A 22,542-nucleotide genomic window follows, 5' to 3' on the forward strand; every position below is an offset into this window, starting at 1 on the left:
AATTGGGGAAACCTTTCAATCGAGAATTTTAGAAATTTTAGAAGAAAATTGTTTCGAAATCATACGCATAGAATTGATACGCTACAAATAACATAAGATTGTTCTAAGCCAACTCAGCAATTGAAACTAATCGGTGATGTCGACTAAACTTGATCGTTACGTAAATGTCGCTCAAGTACCGTTCAATGTTTAGTAACTATCTCCTTGTCACCTATCAGCACGACTTTTTACACATATGTCAATTGAAGGCACTCGGCTTGCTTCGTTCGCTATCTAGCTGCTGCCTTTGCCAGAAACTCACTATAATCCAATCAAAGGAACTCACCGGAGTGGGTGGAGCTCACCATCGTTTAGCTCCCCTTATCGATCAGTGTGGTCGAACGAAACATTGGGGAAGCGGAGAACAGTCGGTTATTTCCAATCACTGCTCCCCTTTCAACTGGCGGAACTCTTTCTCAGTTGCTCGATTCTCGTGCTCCAAGACGGCTAATAGCCAACAGCATGTTGCCTGGTACACGTTTGTGAGTTGGGGTCAAAGCTGCTCCCCAACGAACCAAAGAGTACGTCCGAGGCCAGTTTTCGCTCTTTGGATTTTTTTTTCGGTAGAGCTGGATCGGGTCATACTCTGTCCACACGAAACGGTCGTACTCACTCTGATTTGTAATGTCGATTGGGTTGAATGTGTCCGCGTTCCGCAGCTGCCAGTAGTAGGCTTAGGAAAGAAAAGCTGATATAGTAAAAATCGCTTCTTCTTGGTTGCTTTCTGCTGCGCTGCATTGCCAAAGTAGCCATAGTCGTTGGTCCTGCCATTATCGTCAAGGTAGCCAGCCGAGTGAGTCCAACCAATGAAGTGATAATTTGTTTTTTCTCATGGACTACTGTCATTCGTGTGCAGTGTAGGGGAATCGGAGAAAATTTTCGTTCGCGAACCAGCTGATTTAGTGTAACGATTTGTCTGGAGAATCCATGATGATTGATTTGTCTTAATAAACGTTTGTGCGAAATGGTGAATACGAGAAGAAAAAGATTGTGGTTTCTCAAGGTGGTTTAGTTTGCTGCCTACCGGAGCGGGGCCGTGGACGGTGCGGAGTGTGAAGAAGATTCCAGCCTTCTGCTCTGTCATTCGAGAAGCTGTGCGGAGAGCAGTTTCATGTTTGTTGTTTTGTGAGAATAAAAGCGGGGTATCGCGTTTTATAAATTGTTCCGAGTTTTGAGGGAACAAAACACTACGAAGTACATTTTATTCGGAATTTCGTTGGGTTAAGACGGAAATCAAAAATTGTGGAACGCTGCAATCGACATGCGTGTGTGAGGTTTTGTTTACGCGAATATTGGTTACTTTGTGCTTTTCTGAGAAAACATAAAAAGTACACACAATAGTTGCTATTTCTTTTCATCCAATTTGGCTTCGTTCTTTTCCTCGCAGGCATCTGTATTGTGCAAATACATGATAACACCATAATTGAATTAATAATAATGTGTGTCTGTTGTGGTCGATAAATAGTTTAGCCGTGAGTGCTCTTTTCAGTCTTCTTTTGTCGGTCTTGTTTTCTAGTTCTTATTATTTCCTAATCTTCTTCCCTTTGCAATTGAATTTGGCGCCCGCCGGAAAAACTTTACCAGTATAAACTAGATTCCCGCAAAACTAGATGCTGTTTTCATGACCAACAAATTTAGCATTTTTCTAATCGATAAATGCTCATGTCTGTTAATGTTGCGAAAATTTCTCCCTATCAAATCGGTCCATTTTAATGGCTTCATCTATTTTAGGAATCCATAGCTTTGCCCGAAATGTATTATTAAACAATATTGGTAAATGATGGCATAGCACGAGTTTTTCGAATAACCATTCTTTTCCAATTAGTATTTTCACGGTGAATTTTCCGTCTACCAAAATTCGCATTTTTCCCCATACAGACGTACTCACCTACACTCGTATAATAGGAAATAGCTGAGAAAATGCTCCCGCTCAGTTCAGTTGTATGGGCGTGTGGGTTTCGATGGAAAATGCTAGCCGAGAATAATTTATGGCTTCACTCGATCAGCAAAACATTGTGTGAGAATGGGGAAAGTTTTGTGTTCTGAGTGAAAGTTCGTTCGTTGTATTGTTGTGTGAGTGAGTGTCACTTGTTCTCGTGAGCACGTGTTGGACGTTGCCTCCCTCCTCCCACCAGAGTCGGGATCTGGGATTTCGGTTATTACTGAGCTCAAACTTTGTCCTTACATATTTTAGTGCTGATTCGAGCGTGAAACTGAAGCAACAGCAGGTCGTTCTTATTATTTTTGGACCGTGAAAAAAGAAAAAAAAGTGTAATACGGGTAAACAGTGTATACGAATTGGCTCGTTTTGTAGTGTTTTTGTGAGTTACTAGAGAAGCGACCACTTCGTTATCCCATCACCATCATCATGGCGGACGACGATAACACTCTGGACGAGATTCCAGAGGGTGAGAACAAATTCGCCATGCGTAACCGTGGACGGAAGGGTGCACTCAAGAAGAAAAACGTCTATAATGTCAAAGATCATCGCTTCATTCCGCGATTCTTCAAGCAGCCTACGTTCTGTTCTCACTGCAAGGATTTCATCTGGTAAGTAAAAACAAACGAAATATCCTACCCACTTGACTTGATTCACTGTGGGTGAGAAAAATTACACCCACTTTTCAAATCCGTCTGTGTCTGTTTCAATAAAATTTGTCATATTACGAAAAGAAACAAAAATACCTATAAGAACATTGTACTATCAATGGTTCCAGTCTCAGTGGGCTGAATAGCATTAAAGGAGTGTAACACAAATGGTTCCACCGCCCCCACATTCGTCATTGAGTAGGCTGTGAAATGATCGATGACGAAGATTTACGACAAGGATTTGCATTCCATCGCGCTGCTCAGGCTACTGCGATCTATTAGGGTATTCATGAGAGCAGATTTATTGCCTATCGTTGAATGGCATTTGTCATTCCTGTGTGAATGTATGTGTGTAAGTATGTATGCATGCATGGCGTATTCATCTAGGTGAGTACGATATATCGATAGATACTGGTAGCGATACGAGTGCCAATTCTGGAACTTGGACGGAGAGATGGATTTGAAAATTTGACGAATAAAAAACAGAAATGGCAGGACTTAATTTATCACTTGATGGATTTGGTTTTCAATATTTAGTAGTTTTTGATAGTCAAACTTTTTATTGAAAAGAGATCAAGTTTTTAGATCAGCTTCTTAATTTTGAATTTCCTTAGAACTGCAGTGACCGCTCAATTTAACAATTTAACAATTTTTAGTATACTTATACTTGGAAAGTAAATAGAAGGTCTGGCTGCTCGGCCATCCATGGAAGTTGACCATCAATGTCAACTTCCCTTTCTGAGCAGCCTAGATAGCCGTGTAGTGTCGGTAGCGGTTTCTCAACTGGCTAAGAATAACGCTACGGTCCACCTGTACCGGTGGTATAAGTCCACCAAACAGGTAAGCCGTGTGGCATCCGGCGGAATTACTTTCTACCAAGAATTGATCCACTGGTTTCCTGTTCCATGTCGTAAAAGGCCACAAAAATAGGATCTCCTAAGTCAAGGTGTATTTCCGTGCCGATGACTGAATGGCTGCAGGAGGTTAAACAATGCAGTCGTGAACGGAATATCTTGGGGTTTTCCCTTACTGTGTTAAGCGAAACTCTGGCACAGTGGACGACTTCTTTCTTCGCAACTCGTGGGATTTAAATGATTAAAACATTAAAAAAAATCTTTACATGGTTCGCTATAGGCGATTATAATCCAATATATTTGGTTTCTTCTAGTTGTTGTACGATAAATGCTGGAGATGGAGTGTTCATTACTCTAATTGATAATGGTTATAGTGTAAACGTACAGCAACTATAAATCTATCCAGACTTCTGCAAGAAGGTAAAGCTTCTATAGCTTTGGTTCAAGAACCATATTTCCAAAAGGGAAACTTCTACTTTGGAAAATTGTTAAACCCAGTCTTTGTTACCTTCAACAAGAACGGTATGACTAATCCTAATGAAATTTGTGAGCAGTACAAACCTGCACATAGTCAATGCAGGAAATCGTCCAACTTTTGCGAGATCTGGAAGAGAGGAGGTTTTGGACGTAACTCTCTGCTCTGATAGAATTGCGCATGAGTTGGTGAATTGGCTCGTCTCCGAGGAGCTCGAACCTTCGTTGTCTGATCATAAGTACATCTTCTTTGATCATTCAAACGTTGAATTTCATATTATCACATACCGTAATCCCAAATCTACACACTGGGCCCTCTATGAAGAGGGCTTGGCGACTAGATTTGACGGATACCAAACAACAATTAAAACCTCAATTGATTTGGAAAATTTGGACGAGACAAACTCACTCATAGTTGCAGCATATGAAGAAGCTTGTCCACTTCGGATTGTGCTAGCTACTAGAGGAACTCTTTGGTGGAATGCTGAGCTTGCTAGACTAAGGAAACTATGCAGAAGAGCTTGGAACCACCGATACAGAGATGGGTCGGGGGCATTCGTGTCGGCTCGAAGGGCTTACAAAAATGCTCTTCGATCGTCTAAACGAAGTGGTTGGAAAAGCCTTTGCACAAATGTCTCTAGTCTCAACGAGGCTAGCAGATTAAATAAGTTACTTTCGAAGTCTAAGGACTTGATTGTCAGTTTCTTAAGAACTTCAGATGGTGAACACTTGTCTGATGAAGGTGATGTAGCTCACTATCTTTTTAATACTCACTTTCCAGGATGTATGGATCCATCACCGACAGCTCTTCCCGAGACTTTTTCAGGTAGTTGCGATTCTTGGGCCCTTGCTCGAAGCGTTGTGACGATTGAATCCGTCAAATGGGCAGTTGAGAGTTTTGCTCCGTACAAGTCTCCTGGAAAGGATCGAGTTTTCCCAGTGTTACTGTAGTAGAAAGGGTATGAACATTTCAAACAAGTTTTGAAGAAAATACTTACTTTTAGTCTTGCGACAGGATATATTCCAAGAGTTTGGCAGGAAATAATTGTGAAAATTATTCCCAAAGTTTGGCAGGAAATAATTGTGAAATTTATTCCCAAAGGCGGTCGCGACACTTATGAGGAAGCGAAGAGTTTCAGGCCTATCAGTCTTAGCTCATTTCTTCTTAAAACAGTGGAACGCATAGTCGATCACTATATCAGGAATGTTAGTTTGGGCGATCATCCGCTACATAGAATGCAACATGCTTACCAGCGTGGAAAGTCCACTACAACCCTGTTACATGATGTTGTGTACAACATTGAAAAAACTTTCTCACAAAAGCAATCTTGCTTGGGAGTTTTCCTAGATATTGAAGGTGCCTTTGATAACGTGTCTTTCAATTCAATTCTGGAAGCAGCCTGTGGTCATGGCATACCTTCAAGTATCACAAATTGCATATACGCAATGCTTAGTAATCGACTTCTTTGTTTATCGCTTCGGCAAGCAGAGATTAGAAAGCTGAGTGTCTGTGGGTGTCCTCAAGGTGGTGTACTATCCCCACTTTTATGGAACCTAGTCGCTGATGGTTTGTAAAAGGAAACTTAATAATCTTGGATTGAGATTGAGAGATTGAGCACCTCTCTTCAAATTTCGTGCAGTATTGTTCGAATTTTTGTTCTAGTATATCCAGGGAGGCCATCTCATGTACTTCACTAGTCCTTGTCCAAGGGGGTAGATTTATAATCATCTTCAAGATCATACTTTGAATGCGCTGAAGCCTAAGTTTGTGTGTTCGTGAACTGCCCCGCCAAACAGGGACTGCGTATTCAATTGCGGGGTAGATGAATTGTTTATAGACAGCCATCTGATTCTTCAGGCACAGTTTAGATGTTCTACAAATCAGCGGATACAGAGACCTAATGAGTATGCGGCATTTTTTAACGATTTTGTCAACATGTGACCCGAATATCAGATGTTTGTCAAAGGTGTGTCCTAGATAGATAATTTCGTCGGACCATTAGATGACCTCATCACCGAATCGTATTCGGCATTCGTCTGATGGAACAAGTTTTGGAGATCTTGAATGTGGAAACAGGATGACCTGAGTTTTTGGTGCATTGATCACAATTTTCCAGCTTGTAAAATTTTCAGTTAGAGCGTCTAGATCTTCAGAGCATTAATGACACGAACTTTGTAAAGAATGGCAGTATCATCAGCAAAATGTGACAGAACACCACCACCCTCAGTTCGGTTTCACATCTCAACCAAGTTAGTCGATAAACCAAAACCGCTTACGTTGGGGACAGAAGAAACCAAGTACAGTATTGTGTAGTGAACAATAGACCTCTAAAATGAGTGAACCAAACGAACAAAAGCTACCGCCGGTACGAAAGAATACAATTATTGTTGATTTCAGACAGTGCAAAATTCGACCTTTGATACGAGAACCAAGGCGCATCTACAGCAACTAGCAACGAAATCAACAACAATACCACGGCAATGTATGACGAGACGAACCACGAACAAACTGCCCTTCAATCCTCGCAGGAGGAAAATGGAAGCTCCTCTCCCCCTAGAAAAAGGACGACGACGAGATCCAATACAAAAAAAAAATTATCTAAAAACTCAGCTAAATCGGGCACGTAAAGCTTGTACGCAAATAGGCCTGAATAAAATAACTTTTAAATAAAAAAAAAAGTTTTGACTCTTTTTTCTAATCTTTTTCGAACTGTTGAATGGTTTCGGCTGCCGAGACATGCTTCCTAAGATGTGCCTTCGTTAATGCCCAAAATTCCTCAATTGGTCGAAGTTGTGGGCAATTTGGTGGATTCATGTCTATTGGGATGAAAGTGACATTTTTGGTAGTACACCATTCTACCGTTGATTTTGAGTAGTGGCAAGAAGCAAGATCTGGCTAGAAGACAACAGGATCCTTGTGGCTTCGAATCATGGATCGAAATCGTTTTGTACACATTCCTTGATGTATATTTCGCTGTTCATTGAAGCAGTGGTGATGAAGGGTTTCGAAATCTTACCGCAGCTACAAATTGCTTGTCAGACCATAGCTTTCTTACCAAATTTTTTGACTTTAATCGATGTCTCGGACTGGTTTAACACGTGCCCTTCTCGCACCGTATAATATTGTGGTCTCGGTAAGGATTTGTAATCGAGTTTCATGTAGGTTTCGTCGTCCATGATTATGCAGATCAAGTTTCCAGCAAGAATCGTGTTGTACAGCTTTCGAACCCTCGGCCTGATCGATGTTTCTTGTTTCGGACTACGTTTTGGTTGTTTCTGCTTCTTATAGGTTCGAAGATTCAAACTCAGTAACAGTCTGCGTTTTGTGCACCATTTGTACACAATTTTTCGACGTTGTTCTGCTGGAAGTCTACGCATTTCGAAACAAACTAATGAAAACGATTAAACAAATGCACAAGTGGTTAGAGAAGAGTGTAAACAACAGGACGCAGCCATAAAAATTGACAGATTCTGAACCATTGCGAAATGGCAGCGGTTTTTGGTTGCGTCCATACTTTCTAGGCCAGTCTTTAGCAACGCTGAATACCGGAATGAAGAAAACGCTGTGTTTCCACGGACATTATTTAATAATTCGATTTTTTGATCGAATGTGGTTCGATCGAATCCCAGCTACCTTTAATTTTGCTAGCGTCATTGAGAATACAAATGAAATACGATCGAAAAATTAATACGTCGTTATTCAGAACAAGGGTGAACATAACTAATATAAAGCTTGCTTCAAATAGAATTGGAACAAAGACAATTGCCTGTATTTCAGTTATTTATTACTGTATTCAAGATCTTTTTTTATACAAATGTAGCGTTTTCTTCATACTTTTAAGAAAAAATACGGATAAAATTATTCGTCACGGTTTTGAAGGAATTCTCGAATTTTTCCTGTAACACGGCTCAGTAGGCGGCGCACACCTTTTTCGTCCATTGTTTTAGCTATCTTATTCCACCAGGTCGTCATCTGATTGATGTCTTTGACAACGTTTCCCTTTGCCTTGAATCTCCTCTTCATGATTGCCCAGTATTTCTCAATAGGGCGGAACTGGGGGCAGTTGAGTGGGTTAAGGTTTTTCGGAACAAACTGGACCACTTTCTCTGCATACCATTCTTAAACGGCTTTGCTGTAATGACAGCTTGCCAAATCTGGCCAAAACATTACAGGATGGTCGTGGGATCGAATGAACGGCAAAATTCGTTTTTGGAGACACTCTTTTTGGTATAGTTCCGATGTTGTTGTGATCTCGCACGGATCGATATACAGTGTATAGACGGTTGACTTGCACAGTATCAACTGATTTATTATATCGGATAAACTTAATATAAGACAGACATGAAGGTTACAAATACATATACAACATCTCCCCTTTTCAAGTGTCTCTTCTTCTTATAAATCTAGAGTTTCGCCTATAATCTGCTGAATTTGTTCTCACTACATACGATCTTGGTTGAGCTAATTTTCTTAATATTTCACCCCTCACCCATTTTTTGTTTGTTTGATCTTGCGCGAGTATTAAATCTCCTTCTTTAAAATCAGATATCGGGTGTGCTGACTTATCGTAGTCTTGCTTGTATCTTCGCTGATTTTCTCCTAATTGCTCCCTAATTACATCATCCTTCATTCCTTTGAGCCGCTTTTCTGCCATCGGCAACTTTGACCTCAAGCTCCTTCCCATCAAAATCTCGGCTGGTGATGCACTAAGGCCAGCTGCGGGAGTGTTATTGTACTCCAATAACGCATAGTAAAAATCCACATTATCTTCAGCACACTTCCGCATTATTCGTTTCACCGTTTGCACACACCGTTCACTGAATCCGTTGACTTGTGGATAATTTGGGCTACTCGTAACGATTTGACAACCCCATTTGGCACATAAGTCTCTCACTGCTGCAGAATTGAAAGGATTATTATCGCAAACAATTGTTTTAGGAACACCGAAGATGCAGAATGTACGTCTGAATACCTCACAAACATCCTTTGCCGATTTTCCTTTAGTCTCTACTACGTGTATCCACTTCGAAAAGTAATCAGCTATTAAAAGGAACGGTTTTCCTCCCAACTCGAGAAAATCACTACCCAACTGTTCGAAACATCTTGTTGGAATTGGGAGTGATATCAAAGGCTCCTTGATATTTGACCTGTGAAACTTCTCACAAACAGTGCACGTTGCGACAGTATCTTCGATATCCTTGTTCATCCTGGGCCAGAAAAAAATTGTCTCTGCCCTTTTCTTAGTTTTCGTTATTCCTCCATGCGTTTCGTGGAGCAGTTGTAACATTTGTCGTCTCATAGTGCCAGGTACGAATATTTTTTCTTCCATGAATAACAACCCGCCGTCTTCATACAACTTATCTTTAAACTGCCAATAGTATCGTAAGTCCTCATCAAGTTTGGAACGGTCATTCGGCCAGCCCCTTCGGTAAAGCTGTAGCAATTTAGAAAGAACCGGATCCTTGTTCGTTTCTATCTTGAACTCCTCTAGCTTGTCACTCTAAACATTTATTGTGTGTACTACATAATCCAAACTAGACGATGGTTTTTCTTCTGATTGAATATATGCTCTCGAAAGAAAATCAGCTAAGTACATGTGTTTTCCTGGAACATAATGCAGTTTTATATCATATTTTGAAAGCTTCATCTTAATTCGTTGCAACCTTGAGGCATGAATTTTTGACACCGGTTTCATCATCAGCGCTACTAGAGGTTTATGGTCGGTTTGCACGTTAACTTCTCTTCCATAAATGTAGTGGTGATACTTTTTGCACGCGAAGAGAATGGCTAAAAACTCCTTTTCCACTTGGGCATAATTTTGTTCGCTGGTTGAAAGACTTCTTGAACTGTACGCTACCGGCTTTCCATCTTGCAAGAGACATGCTCCTAGTCCACATTTTGAAGCATCCGCTTGGATTACTATTTCTTTGCTCTCGTCAAAAATACTTAGGACTGGTGCTGTGGTGATTGATTCTTTAATTTTGTTAACCGCGTCCGTATGAATTGGCAGCCATTTGAAACCCGTATCTTTTTTTAGTAGCTCTCTTAGTGGAGCAGTTAATTCTGCTAGACGAGGAAGAAAACTTCGAAGGTAGTTTATTGTTCCCAAGAACCGTTGCAATGCCTTTGTGTTGTTTGGCAGATCCATTTCGATGATTGCTCTCGTACGCCCTGGATCCGGTTCCATTCCTTTTGCTGAAAATAAGTGGCCCATGTACCTAACTTTTTGCACTCTAAGCTGGATCTTCTTTGGATTGCAGTAGGCATCGAACTTTTCCACCACCTTCGCATACGTTCTGCCTTCTTCATCATCAAAACCAAACGTGTTAAACACTTCAACCGCATCATCACCGATCAAGTTCAACAGTGTCGCAACTTTAACTTTATCGGGCTTTGTATCATATCCAATGGCTATCATAAAAAACTCCATTTGTTGCTTAAATTTTTTCCAATGCTCAGCCACATTCCCTGCTGACTCCAAAGTATCCGGTCGCTTGAAGCTATCCATCCTGAAAGTCTCTTCGGTATATTGTTGCAAAATGGCTGTTCCGCGGGGTCTTCCTATTGGCCGCAATGTGGCTATACGTGCAACCTGTTCGGCCGTAAACTTATCCAAATAACTCCTCTGCGGTAACTTTTTCCGTTTAAGTGTAATCCGAAGGTTCGGCTTATCCGGAGTCGGAGTTGATGGATGTTTTTTTATTTTCATCACTTTATTACCGGCTGCGCCATGTTGTGATCTCGCACGGATCGATATACAGTGTATAGACGGTTGGCTTGCACAGTATCAACTGATTTATTATATCGGATAAACTTAATATAAGACAGACATGAAGGTTACAAATACATATACAACAGATGTCATTGTCTTATTTGTAACGAAAACTTTCGTTTTTTTGCCGCAGCTGCAAATGCCCGGCCAAATCATAAATTTTCTTGCAAATTTGTCGGCAAAAACAAATTTAAATTTGGCTGGAACATCCCCCCGAGCCGTTGCCAAGTAAAATTTTTGACCTGGGATTTGACCGAAGTCAGCCTTGACACAGGTTTCATCGTCCATCAGAAGACACCCGTTGAACTTGGTCAGCACCTGGTCATATAGTTTCCGAGCGCGAATTTTGACCACACTATTCTGTTTCATTGTCCGATTTGGCTGTTTGCTAGCTCGATACGACTTGATTCCTTCCCGGAGTCGAGTTCTCCTTACGGTACTATAGGCAGCACCGAATTTTCTGGCCAAATCACGGTCCGACAGATTAGGATTCCTCTTAATCGTCTTCAAAATCTTACCACGCAATTTCCGGTCGTCAGTTCGACTCCGACGATCGGCTTGAGGCTTCCGAATCGTCGTCAATGTTTCCTTACACCGTTTGACAACGCGCCATACGGTATTTCTGGGCAAACTCAGCTGTTTAGCTAGCCTAAATGCAGACCACAATGGATTTTCCTAATAACTGTGCACAATTTTTTTTCCTTCTTTCGGCTTCCATGTTGATTGTTTACAAAGTACAGTCGATTTTCGGAATGTCAAAAATCATACGTGAAGCTGACAAAATTCCCGACACGTGGGCGCTAAGAGCTTCCAAATCTGTCCACCAGGAGCGCCACAATATGAGCAAAAGTTTGTTCCAATTCTAAATGAAGCAAACTTTAACTATAGTAACATTGACGAATGTTGCCAATTATAGAACATTTTCGGTAACAATCACTTGTCAAGACTAAATAGAAGAATAGGCTATGCTAACTAGTTCATCCCGTGAAGCAAATAATAACGATCTTGTTTGTATGGGACCTAGGGGTATTATAATTTGTATTTAGTTTGATGTCCCGCGTACAAGTTCGATGGGAAATTTATGATTGGTATGGTGGGACTTTGAATCTAATACGATGTCTCCGTTTACAGTGCTTTGGAAATGTAATAAAACACGTCTGTGAAAGAAAGAAAGAAAGAACCCCTTGAAATTAATTTTTCTATAGAAAATAGATTTACAAATGTTATCTGAACCAATTGCAATCATTAACACTGCTGAAAATGAAGAGATGTACCTTCAGGAACATTTATAACAGAATTGAAATTTTTGAAGCATTTCATATAGGGTGGAAATTTAATTTAAGACTCAATATTTTCACGACAACTCCTACTGCGGCTCTAGAGGCGCTACTGTGCATTAAACCACTACATGTGTTCCTAAAACAAGAAGCATTATCTTGTGCATACCGTCTTAAGGTTACAGGGCTTTGGAACAGTAACCCATTAGATTATGCTACCAGCCACACTCGCTTGTGACCTAACTCTCACATGCAGTTTTCCTTTCAAAACATTCAATGTGAGCTATCCTCTTCGTCAGGAATGGTTGTCTGGTTGTCTGGAACGACAACTTGATGAACACATAGTTTGTTATACGGACGGTTCTCTGTTGAATGGTCGTGCTGGTGCTGGTGTCTACTGTCGTGAAATGAGGCTGGAGCAGTCTCATTCACTTGGTAGATACTGTACTGTGTTCCAAGCAGAAATCTACGCGATTCTGTGTGGAGTACAATCGGCACTTCAGCAGAGGATCTGTGGTAAACGAATTTATTTTTGTTCCGACAGTCAGGCAGCCTTAAAAGCACTCAGTTCGAATGACTCACGGTCGAATCTAGTGATCGCATGTCGAACTCAAATTGAAGACCTCAGCATTTCAAATGCTGTTTACTTCTTATGGGTACCCGGCCATTCTGGTATTACTGGAAATGAATGGGCTGATGAGTTGGCTAGAGCTGGTGCAACGAATGATTTCGTTGGTCCTGAACCAGCTTTACCACTTTCAACTAGTTGGATAAAGCACAAGATTCGTTCTTGGGCTGCATCCAAACATGCCAGCTAATGGCGCAGCTTGCAAACTTGCGCTCAGACAAAAGCATTTCTACCAGATTTAAATCTGAAAATGTCAAAGTGTCTACTGCATTTTTCCAAGCACCATTGCAGTGTTCTGGTCAGAGCTCTGACTGGATATTGCAAACTCAACGTGCTGAGTATTATTCGTGTGATTTGTGTGAATGCGATTATGGTACTTCATATCATCTGATATGTAACTGTCCCACATTGACGCAGCTACGTATCCGGGTTTTTGGTTCTCCATACATGGTTGAGTCTGTGTATGCGGAGCTAAAATTGAAGGATATTCTCTCGTTTCTCACCCAATGTGGTAAGGAGCTATAGTCAGAAGGGTTCATCGTTCTTCCTGGAGTGAATGAATCCCTTCTGTATTCACCTTAAATAGGGTTTAGCAGATTGTTTGGCATCCTTTAGGGGGTGCCGAATTTACTTCTGCTCATACATACTGCGAATCGTTCTGCATTCTTCCGGGAGTTCAGAATGGTGTCGCTTTTGTAAGATCTCTAAATCCTCTCGGGGGTTGGAGGTTTTATTAACTGTTCGGGACCTCGTAGAGGTTCAGAATTTACCTCTGCTTCCACTAAATGTGATCCTCAGCAGATTGTTCGGCATCCCTTAGGGGTGCAGAATTTACTTCTGCTTTTATGTGTTTTTGTGTCGTCAATTTTTCCCATCCTCCTAGTCCAACCCTTACCATTTCCTTTCAATCCTTCCCTCTTATATATCGGGAAAATGATGCTAAAAACAAATTGATGGCAAGGCACAAATCTCCAAATATCAAGGGGAACGTGCCATTTGAGCCAATTTGTTCTGATTCCTGATTCCTGATTCTTCCCTAAATTTTCATTTTTTTCTGCATCTATATTTTTTCTCCTTTGACCTGCTTTTTTGGCAGGAATCATAATTGTTCATAACTTATGAGCTAAATGAAAGGCAGAGGCTTCAGAATAAGAACCAAAGTAACTCGACTGGTTCAATTTTTCATGATAAACTTTCCCAAATATCTCTTTTCCCATATAGCCTAGAATATTTTTCTCCTGTTAGAAACTATTCTGAAATCTATCTGATTCTAACAGATCAAAGTTTCATTTGTTGTGAACTGATTACTCATACATACGTTAAATCTGATTATCTTTCAATTATATTCAAACTCTCAATTAATGATCAATCCAATCAACCGCTCTAGGTCTTTTTCTGCCAACTTAATTTGACGCCTTTCTTATCACTGCAAATGACAATCGTCGATCATAAGAAATCTTTGCATCGGTAGTTTGCATTCGAAACATCAGCACCACATTTTCTAATCAATATTGAGCAATTGAATGTACGAAAAACAAATTCTCTGTTCGAAAAAAAATAATAGCAATATATTTTAACGTCACTCAACGCAAAGCCTACTGTGCAGAATAAATTTCGCTCCAAGCTCACCGCCACACTATTCTTTTGCCTCTAATTTACTTCATTTATGGAACATCTGATTGTCCTCGGAAAATTACCAGCTCTGGCAGCTTTCAATTGCCCACAAGGTTGTGATAAACAACATCTTACTTTGGTCTAGCCGGGCTGACGATGGCAACGGAATGTTTGCTGCTCCACACCAGTCCCATGGGAGTGCTCCACCATTTATCACGTGACTGGTGTTGTGGATAAAAAGGTCTGTCGTCCATTTGTGAGTAATGATTAAATGAAACCAAAGCTCAGGCAAACCATGACGAACGGCTGATATTGCAGTACAAACAGAGTGTCGAGAAGGATGTGCTGCGATGGGTGAATCACTGAACATCATGCAGCAAACAGAAATTTTCCAGCTTGTGCGGTGCAACTATTCTATGACCATGGTGAAAAAGAAAAAAAAAGGAGCAGGAAATAATCGAGTCGGATCTGATAATGCTCGCTAGTGAGCGGGGGAATAAAGCAAGCATAAACGGGTTGGATACACCTAGCAAAGAAAATAGGTGGGTAGTAGGAGAATTGAATACAATGGAATCTGGTCGTAGTAGTCGACGTCGATTTTGCTAAGAAAAGTGTAGACACTTGAATCAGCCGATGCATGTGAACAACATCGAAGTTGGCGGTGCATAAACCTACTATATACGGTATCGATTGACAGGATTTATCCCTGGCGGTCTGACGGTGATAACCTTCCTGTAGGCTTTTCGTTCGCGGATGGGGAGAGAGTCTAAGAATCATTGGGTGCTTCAATCTTAACACTTGGCTGGCCTTGTTTGAAGGTCGATGGAATTACAGGTTGTTTGTCTCATCGATGTATTTTGGTTTTTATGACGAACATAAAGTTTTATGGAGCAAAGCGTGTGATGTGAGTAGCCCATTTTTTACGGTCAAAGTTGTGGCAAAAGATCTTGTAACATGCATAGGAGGTCGTTGGTTGTAACTTTAGATTAAGAATAAGGTCATTCTGTGGCATTAAATCACACTCATTTTGGTTAAACTCGTATTGCAGTAGCAAGACATACATCAACTATAATTACCCATGAATGTGATGAAAAGATCGTTAAATACTTTAATTACAGGTATACAACAAACAAGTTTCGAATAATTAATTGAGACTAGTGCAAAGCACGATATGAATATGTTCCGAATAGTGGTTTACGTTGAGAGCACTGAATTTCTGCGTATTTCTTTCTCTGAGAACACGAAAACAAGCAATAGCTTAGATTAGCAAATCTCACCATTTGCTTCCGATAAAGAATGTGAAAAATCCGGCACTGAGAAATGCAAAGCGCATACATGATGACGTGTCCAGTGCAAAATGGACTGTTTGTTAGTCAATCGTGTGGGAAAACATCTCGCGTCTTCTCTCCATCTTCAGTAGCAGCAGCAGCAACGGCGTCGCCGTCGTCGTCGTCATCGTCACTTGGATCAATTTGCGATGAGTTGAGTTTTTAACATTTGTGAGAATATTCTATTAAGTAGTACTATCACGATGTTCTCACGATAAACGGTTTCTATTTTAAATCTCCGTTCGTTTCGCATATGTTGATTCTTTTTATCTCAAAACTTGAAACCGGGGAATCCACGATCGTGAGGTGCACAAACATAGTATTAACATTTCGGCTGTATGGAATTTTATTTAGATAGACGTGAAACTAGGGTAGTCGTATACTACATTTATAGATTTTTTTCTTCTGTTAAGCACAGCGTGTTGGCTCAACCAAGGCAGAGCAATCGTGGAGACCGTTTGGTTCAATGAATTGGGAGTTATTACATTATTTCGTCGTCGAGATACATCTACCGGATGCCGCATAGGTAAAAAATAAAATTTACCCTTTTCATTATGGCCAAAAGACCCCACCAACCATGACCCACCCTAAACCCGGCCTGGCAGAGTTGGACACGACCTGACTGTGCGTTTACACTTGAATATCCGTCGTGATGAAATTAGATTTGCTAATGAGTGAATTTGCGGCCGACTCGATCAACTCACGTCATCTGACACCCGCATCTAAATTGCGTCCGAACGATGTAAACATCGCAGGAGCCTGGTTCGATGATGACCAAAAAACAGACATCGAAGCGTCTGCACCTCGACCTGCTTAAATATATTTTTCCCTCTCTCCTCCGTTTCCAATTTGTTCATGTTAGCTTGGGCCCATCGGAAGAATAATAAACGAATAACAGTCCACTTGGTCTCTTGTTGTTGTTTGAAATCCGATGTCAAAACATAGACTAACGAATCGAAGATACGTTATTCATGTCCAATAACAATACCAATTGGTTTAATGTATCTCTAGTTCAATGTTTCCAGTTGACATAATGGGTTCTTCTATTCAAGTATTTTCACATCAGACTCCAATATTGGATGAACACTACATGATTGGATAGTTTGAATTCCAGTCGTGACTGAACATATCGTGTTTTAATGATTAATATGTCGTACCTGAACGGTTCGGGCTGGCTCTGAATTTGAAATTCTTTTTCGTTTCCATGATTGTGATCTGCTGTGTGTGTATTTTGGAGAACCAAAATCTTGACCCTTGTTTCGCCACATTTCTTATTATTCATGCCCTAAGAAGACCCTGCCCCCCTGCCTTGAGGATTCATCTTATTTAGTGACCGAAATCGTTGTTGTCGTCATCACTATCGGGATGAGAAAATTGCGTGGTTAAAAATTCATTTTGATGCCACAATAAATATGCGTACCTTTTTCCGTCTGTTCCTTTTGTTTCTATTCGGTTTCGGTATCCCTCGTAAATTTTTCACGAAAAGTCTTCGCTCCAATCTACTGAGACTGCTAACGCCTCCCGTCGCTTGCTGGTTTTGGAACTCGAATCTGTTTCAGGCTCGATTTCTTGGTAGAGAGGATGTTGTACTTTTACTTAAATATTTTGATTTCGCTACGCAGTGGTGAATTTTCAGTGCCGAAATTGATTACATGCAAACGTTGGCACTTTGTCATCAAAAACACACTAATATTTCAAACGAATGCAGGATACGTTTCCGGTCAGTTTATGGGTTGGGTTGGCAAATTAGATTGTTTCTGGTCTGCCGCCAAGTGTTCGGGAGAAACATCGGTTCGTAATTAAATGTGGAAGTCTGCCTTCCTAGAACCATTTTATGTCTGAACTACTATGCGACTAGCCGCTCGTTGACGAGTGAACTGTTTTCGCATATATGTTCGATTTGTTTAGCTGCCGAATGTGGGCAAACTAGGCGAAACTATTTTGGTAAGCAACTAACCGCACCTAACCTATATTGATGATAGCCGTCAACTGAATCACAAACAGGGCGGAGACAGTGGGTAATCGAATTGATGTAAGGGTCGATAGAGCCGGGTGCTGGAGATTTCATGATTGGATTTTCTTCTGTCGAAATCGCTTCTTCCAAGAGCCAGTGCCGTTACAGCCATATGAATCTTTCAGTAGCCTTTTGCACTCTTACGAAAGATGACAGTTTTCGTCCCTAGAGTGATTTTAGTGAGTCTAAATTAGAATGAGTAATAAAGTTGATAGTAACATATTAGGTTGAGAGAAAAAAAGATCCATAATTTCTTCAGTCGATGACGTGAAATATCGATAAATCAACTACAGATTCACACTCGTTTTCAGTTGGAAGATGCAAGGTGTTGAAAATTGAGACCAACAATGAAAAGATTCTTTATATTCCATAGTTTTCCTTTGAAGGGCTTATTGAAAAAGAATTTTGTTATAAGTGGTTTCAATATAGCCAAGTATTAAATTTGTTTCTCTACGGTCAAAGGCTCGACCACTTAAAGGTTATTACGCTTTACCAGAAACGTTCAGAATTAGTCAACAAAAGAGGTGTTATGTTCTATCAGGACAACGCCAGCTCACTTACCATCTATGCTGACTCGTCAGAAACTATGAGATCTTGTTTGGGAAGTTTCGACGCATCCACTCTACAAACAGGGCCTGCCTTAAAGTGCTTAGCATTATTTTTTTGCATTGCAAAACTCTCTTAGTGATAAGAATTTGGCAACAGGAGAAGACAGTGTAAACCATTGATTCTCAAACTTTTTTTTTGTCGAATGCCCATTTTCTTAACATTGATTTTTGTACTACCCACCAAGGGATAACCTTTCAAAGGTTCCGTGGTATTCAGGCTTTTTGCAATGATTTCACTTGATTTTCCAATGAAAAAAGAGATAAATGGGAAAAAAAACCTGGATTTCTCCCGTATCCTACAAGGTTAAAAGAAAGGCAACCTGTGATTTGCATAACATTGTGCTGGGAAATGGGCAGCGATAGAGACACAATCATTTTAAATCATATAAAAAACCCAGCTAGAGAAGAGAGTGTATACACGATCGAGGGGAAAAGGCTTGATTAGTTCAATTAACAAAATGATTTTTTTCTAAAGCTTTAATATTTTGCGAATTTGATTTCATCAATCATTTCCGTGTATATTTTTTTTCGAGAAGTAATGCTAAAAAGATATTATTGAAAGTAGAATTATCTTTATAACTAACTTTAATTTCAATTTGTTGGAAAAAGTGATCAATTGCGAGGCGTTTGTTTGAAGAAATAATAATTTGAATATACTCTTAGATGAACACAAACTTGCCGACATTATTCACCGTTTTCAAAATGCGCCTAGGATTTTTTTTTAAATAATTGAAATTGTTTCATATGCAGGGCAAAATAAAAAATAGTCGAGATCTAACAGAAATATTTAGTTTTTAAAATTGTAAACCCTAAACGCTGGAAAATGCCCGGTAGGAGCGCCAATTTGAAGTATATCAAGCTTGTTACATTTAATTCTTTGTTGGACGGTCGACCCGGCGTCGGTGTCTACTGCCATGAAATCAGATTCGAATAATTTCCTTCACTTGGCAGTTTCTGCACCGTATTTCACATCAGCTCAGCTTAAAAAATTCTTGCTTTTTTAAATATCGAGCGGAATATCAAAACCAAAAGTTGCTGTATTGCTCTTACATATTTTTTCTTTATTTTCACATTGACAGCGATTTCACAAGTTTGTGTGTATAGCAATTCTAGAAATTAACAGCAGGAAATATGACAAAAATCGTGATCGACTTGCTTCGATTTGGACGAAGCTTTGTGCACGTGTTCTTGCACAGATAGGGAAACCGATTCGAGTTAAAAAACGAATCGTAAGTCCACTGCACTCATTGACTAAAAATATTCCGTATTTCTATGTGTCAGTTTTGCACGATACGCTTTGTGCGATGATTCGTCCAATTCATCGGGTGGAAATTCTACGGAAATTCTACTTTGGCACCTTAATGCTCATTCAAACCAAACTGTTAGCCGCACTTGAGGGTTCTTCCGCGAAGGAAAGAAGAAACGTTACGCTAACTGTTTTATTGCTTTTCGCGTATGGAGGAAAGGGTACAAATTGATGCAGTATACACCGATCTAAAAGCGGCATTTGATCGTATAGACCACCGAATTCTACTATGTAAACTGATGCGACTTGGTGCATCACACAAGTTCGTTGAATGGTTGAGTTCCTATTTGTGTGGTAGAGTCCTACGTGTACTATTGGAAACCTCAGTTTCATCCCCGTTTAAAAATAAATCAGGAGTTACGCAAGGCAGTAATATGGGTCCCCTTCTGTTCGCACTGTTTTTCAACGATGCCGCTTTGCTGCTTGGTTATGGATGCAAGCTGATCTACGCCGACGATTTGAAGCTGTACTTAGTAATTCGTAATTATGATGACTGCGTCCATCTTCAAGAACTGCTAGATGAATTTGTTGCATGGTGTCGACGAAACCATCTTGTGATCAGCATTGCCAAATGTCAAGTAATTACATTTCACCGAATACTTCGTCAATTAATCTTCGACTACAAAATTGATGGACAAACACTTACAAGAGTTGACCGTGTTAACGACCTTGGTGTTGTATTGGATGCAAAACTCACATTTAATCAGCATCGTTCTGCTATAATATCTAAGGCAACGAAACAACTCGGATTCGTAGCTAAAATCAGCAGAGATTTCAAAGATTCACATTGTTTGAAGGCGTTATACTGTTCCTTAGTGCGACCATTGCTGGAAAATGCCAGTTTGGTATGGAGTCCATATCAACTCGTTTGGAACTTCTCCCTAGTTGAAAATTTATTCGATTTTGGTGAATCATCGCATAAGTTTGTTCAGAAAGTGTCGCAATCCTCGATTTTATAACTTGACCTTATATTCATTAAGACTTTTGTTGTCAGATGGAACAAGCAAACAAATAAACAAATTGCGCCTTTTTAGATTTTGTGGATTTGCAGTTTGATCAAGGAGTACTACATTCAGTACCCTAGTCACAATTGTCATGTTGCACTTCTAAGTTCGTTTATCAAAAAAGTGATGTATATGTCATTTGTAGAGCTCATTTGAAATCATCATTTGACTGAAGGTGGCATGTTGACACGTTATGGCGTTTGAATTGTTTAATTTTTTTTAATACTAATTCAAATGAGTTTCAAAAATAACACATTCTTCTCAAACTTGTCTCAATTTATGGCATATCGCATAGGAATTATTTTTATCGCTCTGGCATCTATTGAACATTAATATTTGAAGTCTGACGAGTTTTTGATCAAAAATCAATCATAACCTTTTTATGATAGCTCATATTTATGAACTTTTTCAGTAAAATTATATGTCTTAATTAGTTCGAATACGACTTTTTTGTAAAACAGGTCACCAAAAAGATGGATCAAAAAAGTGATTTTTGAAAAGACACCATACTAAATGAAAATGAGAATTATAATTTTTTTGTTTAAACTATAGAGGTTTTAACCTTAAGGTAATTCGCCTCTCCTGGCCCTATGTGCGAGGTTGGTGATCGAACTCAGGTGGGCTGCGGGAAAGGATTTACTTACCCATCCCCTTTAAAGTTAGAAAAGAGTTTTTCCAGTAAAGTTACTCAAAATCGAATTTTCTGCTATTTTCCAGTGAAGTGCAATCATTTTTAAATCTCAATTAGGAAGTCAGAATCCAGATTTCAATCCAAACATAAAAAGCGAAAGCTAACAGCTTTCCTGGGGTGGCCTTTGTTGTAGTAAGAATACATCTCCACATAACTCGGTGCTTCGGAGATCACCATCGACTTGATCGACCTTACTCGCTGCGCTCCTCTTCTTGTACCAGTCGGATTTGATTCAAGAACCGTGTTCACTGGGTTGTCGTCCGACATCCTTATGACATGCCCAGCCCATCTTAGCCGTCCTTTAGCTGTCCGCACGATAGGTGATTTTCCTAGCAGCTGTTGCAATTCGTGATTCATACACCGTCTTCCATATGCACTCCGCCATAGATGGTTCTCAGTACCTTTCTTTCGAAAACACTGAGGGCGCGTTGGTCCCCTGCCAACATAGTCCAGGTCTCGTGACCATAGAGAACAACCGGTCTAATGAGCGTTTTGTAGATGGTCGTACTTTTCTCGATCGAAGGGTTTTTCTGAGTCCAAAGTAAGAACGATTTCCTGCCAAAATACGTCTCTGAATTTTTCTGCAGATGTCATTATCGGCGGTCACCGCAGTGAGCCCAATTATACCGACTCGTCAACTACCTCGATATCGTCACCGTCTATCAATATTTGTGGTGGGAGCCGTAGTGTTTCCTCTCTAGAGCCTCTTCCTCTCATGTATTTTGTTTTTGACGCATTTATGGCCAGTCCGATATGCCTAGCTTCAGCTTTTAGTTCGATGTATGTTTCCATCATCTTCTCAAGGTTACGTATCACAATATCAATATCGTCAGTGAAGCCAAAAAGTTGTACGGACGATCAATCCAAACATGATTCGGAAGATCAATCCAAACACATTTACATCAAAATTGTCTAATGTAAATGTTCAATGATTTGTTAACAAACAACTTTTGTGAAGACAGCGGAAAATAATATAAAATGGAAAAAAAAAATTTCTCTCGCTAATTTACCGTTTCGGACCACTGTGCATCGTTCTTTTTAAAAATCAGCCGAGAAAACGTGAAGAAAGTTTCATTCAGATCGGAATATGAGAAGTCTTATGACTCGCTTACCATTTCTGGAATTGCTCTGATAGAGAAAAAACTTTCTCATTCCCAAGTAAAGCCGGGTAATTTAGCTAGTAAATAATAAATTAACGAATCTATCGCAAACGCTTGAAAATGAAGCTTATAGTGAATCGTTATCACATAGAAAAGCTTGAAAATTCTTTTTTTCCTATCTGTTCGATATTTTCTGTGTTTCATTGATCAGAGCTAATTGTTGGAAATGCTCCACCGTGGGGA

General features: G+C 40.0%; 1 protein-coding gene across 5 annotated transcripts in view; it reads left to right on the plus strand.

Annotated features, from left to right (window-relative positions):
* Window positions 1-647: 647 nt before the first annotated feature.
* The window catches only part of LOC131437093 (protein kinase C, brain isozyme-like), a 122,654-nt gene continuing 100,759 nt past the window's right edge, over window positions 648-22,542 (plus strand). Inside the window, exons 1-2 of one of the 5 annotated variants that reach the window (XM_058606192.1) lie at window positions 648-850; window positions 2,234-2,589. In XM_058606192.1, coding sequence (XP_058462175.1) covers window positions 2,408-2,589 — 182 coding nt within the window. In that variant the 5' untranslated portion in view covers window positions 648-850; window positions 2,234-2,407. Of the gene's footprint in view, window positions 851-920; window positions 944-2,233; window positions 2,590-22,542 lie in introns of those variants that run through there. The other 4 variants (XM_058606189.1, XM_058606190.1, XM_058606193.1 and 1 more) reach the window with 4 other exon arrangements.

This window comes from Malaya genurostris, chromosome 3 (genome assembly GCF_030247185.1).
Source record: "Malaya genurostris strain Urasoe2022 chromosome 3, Malgen_1.1, whole genome shotgun sequence".
Taxonomy (NCBI): domain Eukaryota; kingdom Metazoa; phylum Arthropoda; class Insecta; order Diptera; family Culicidae; genus Malaya; species Malaya genurostris.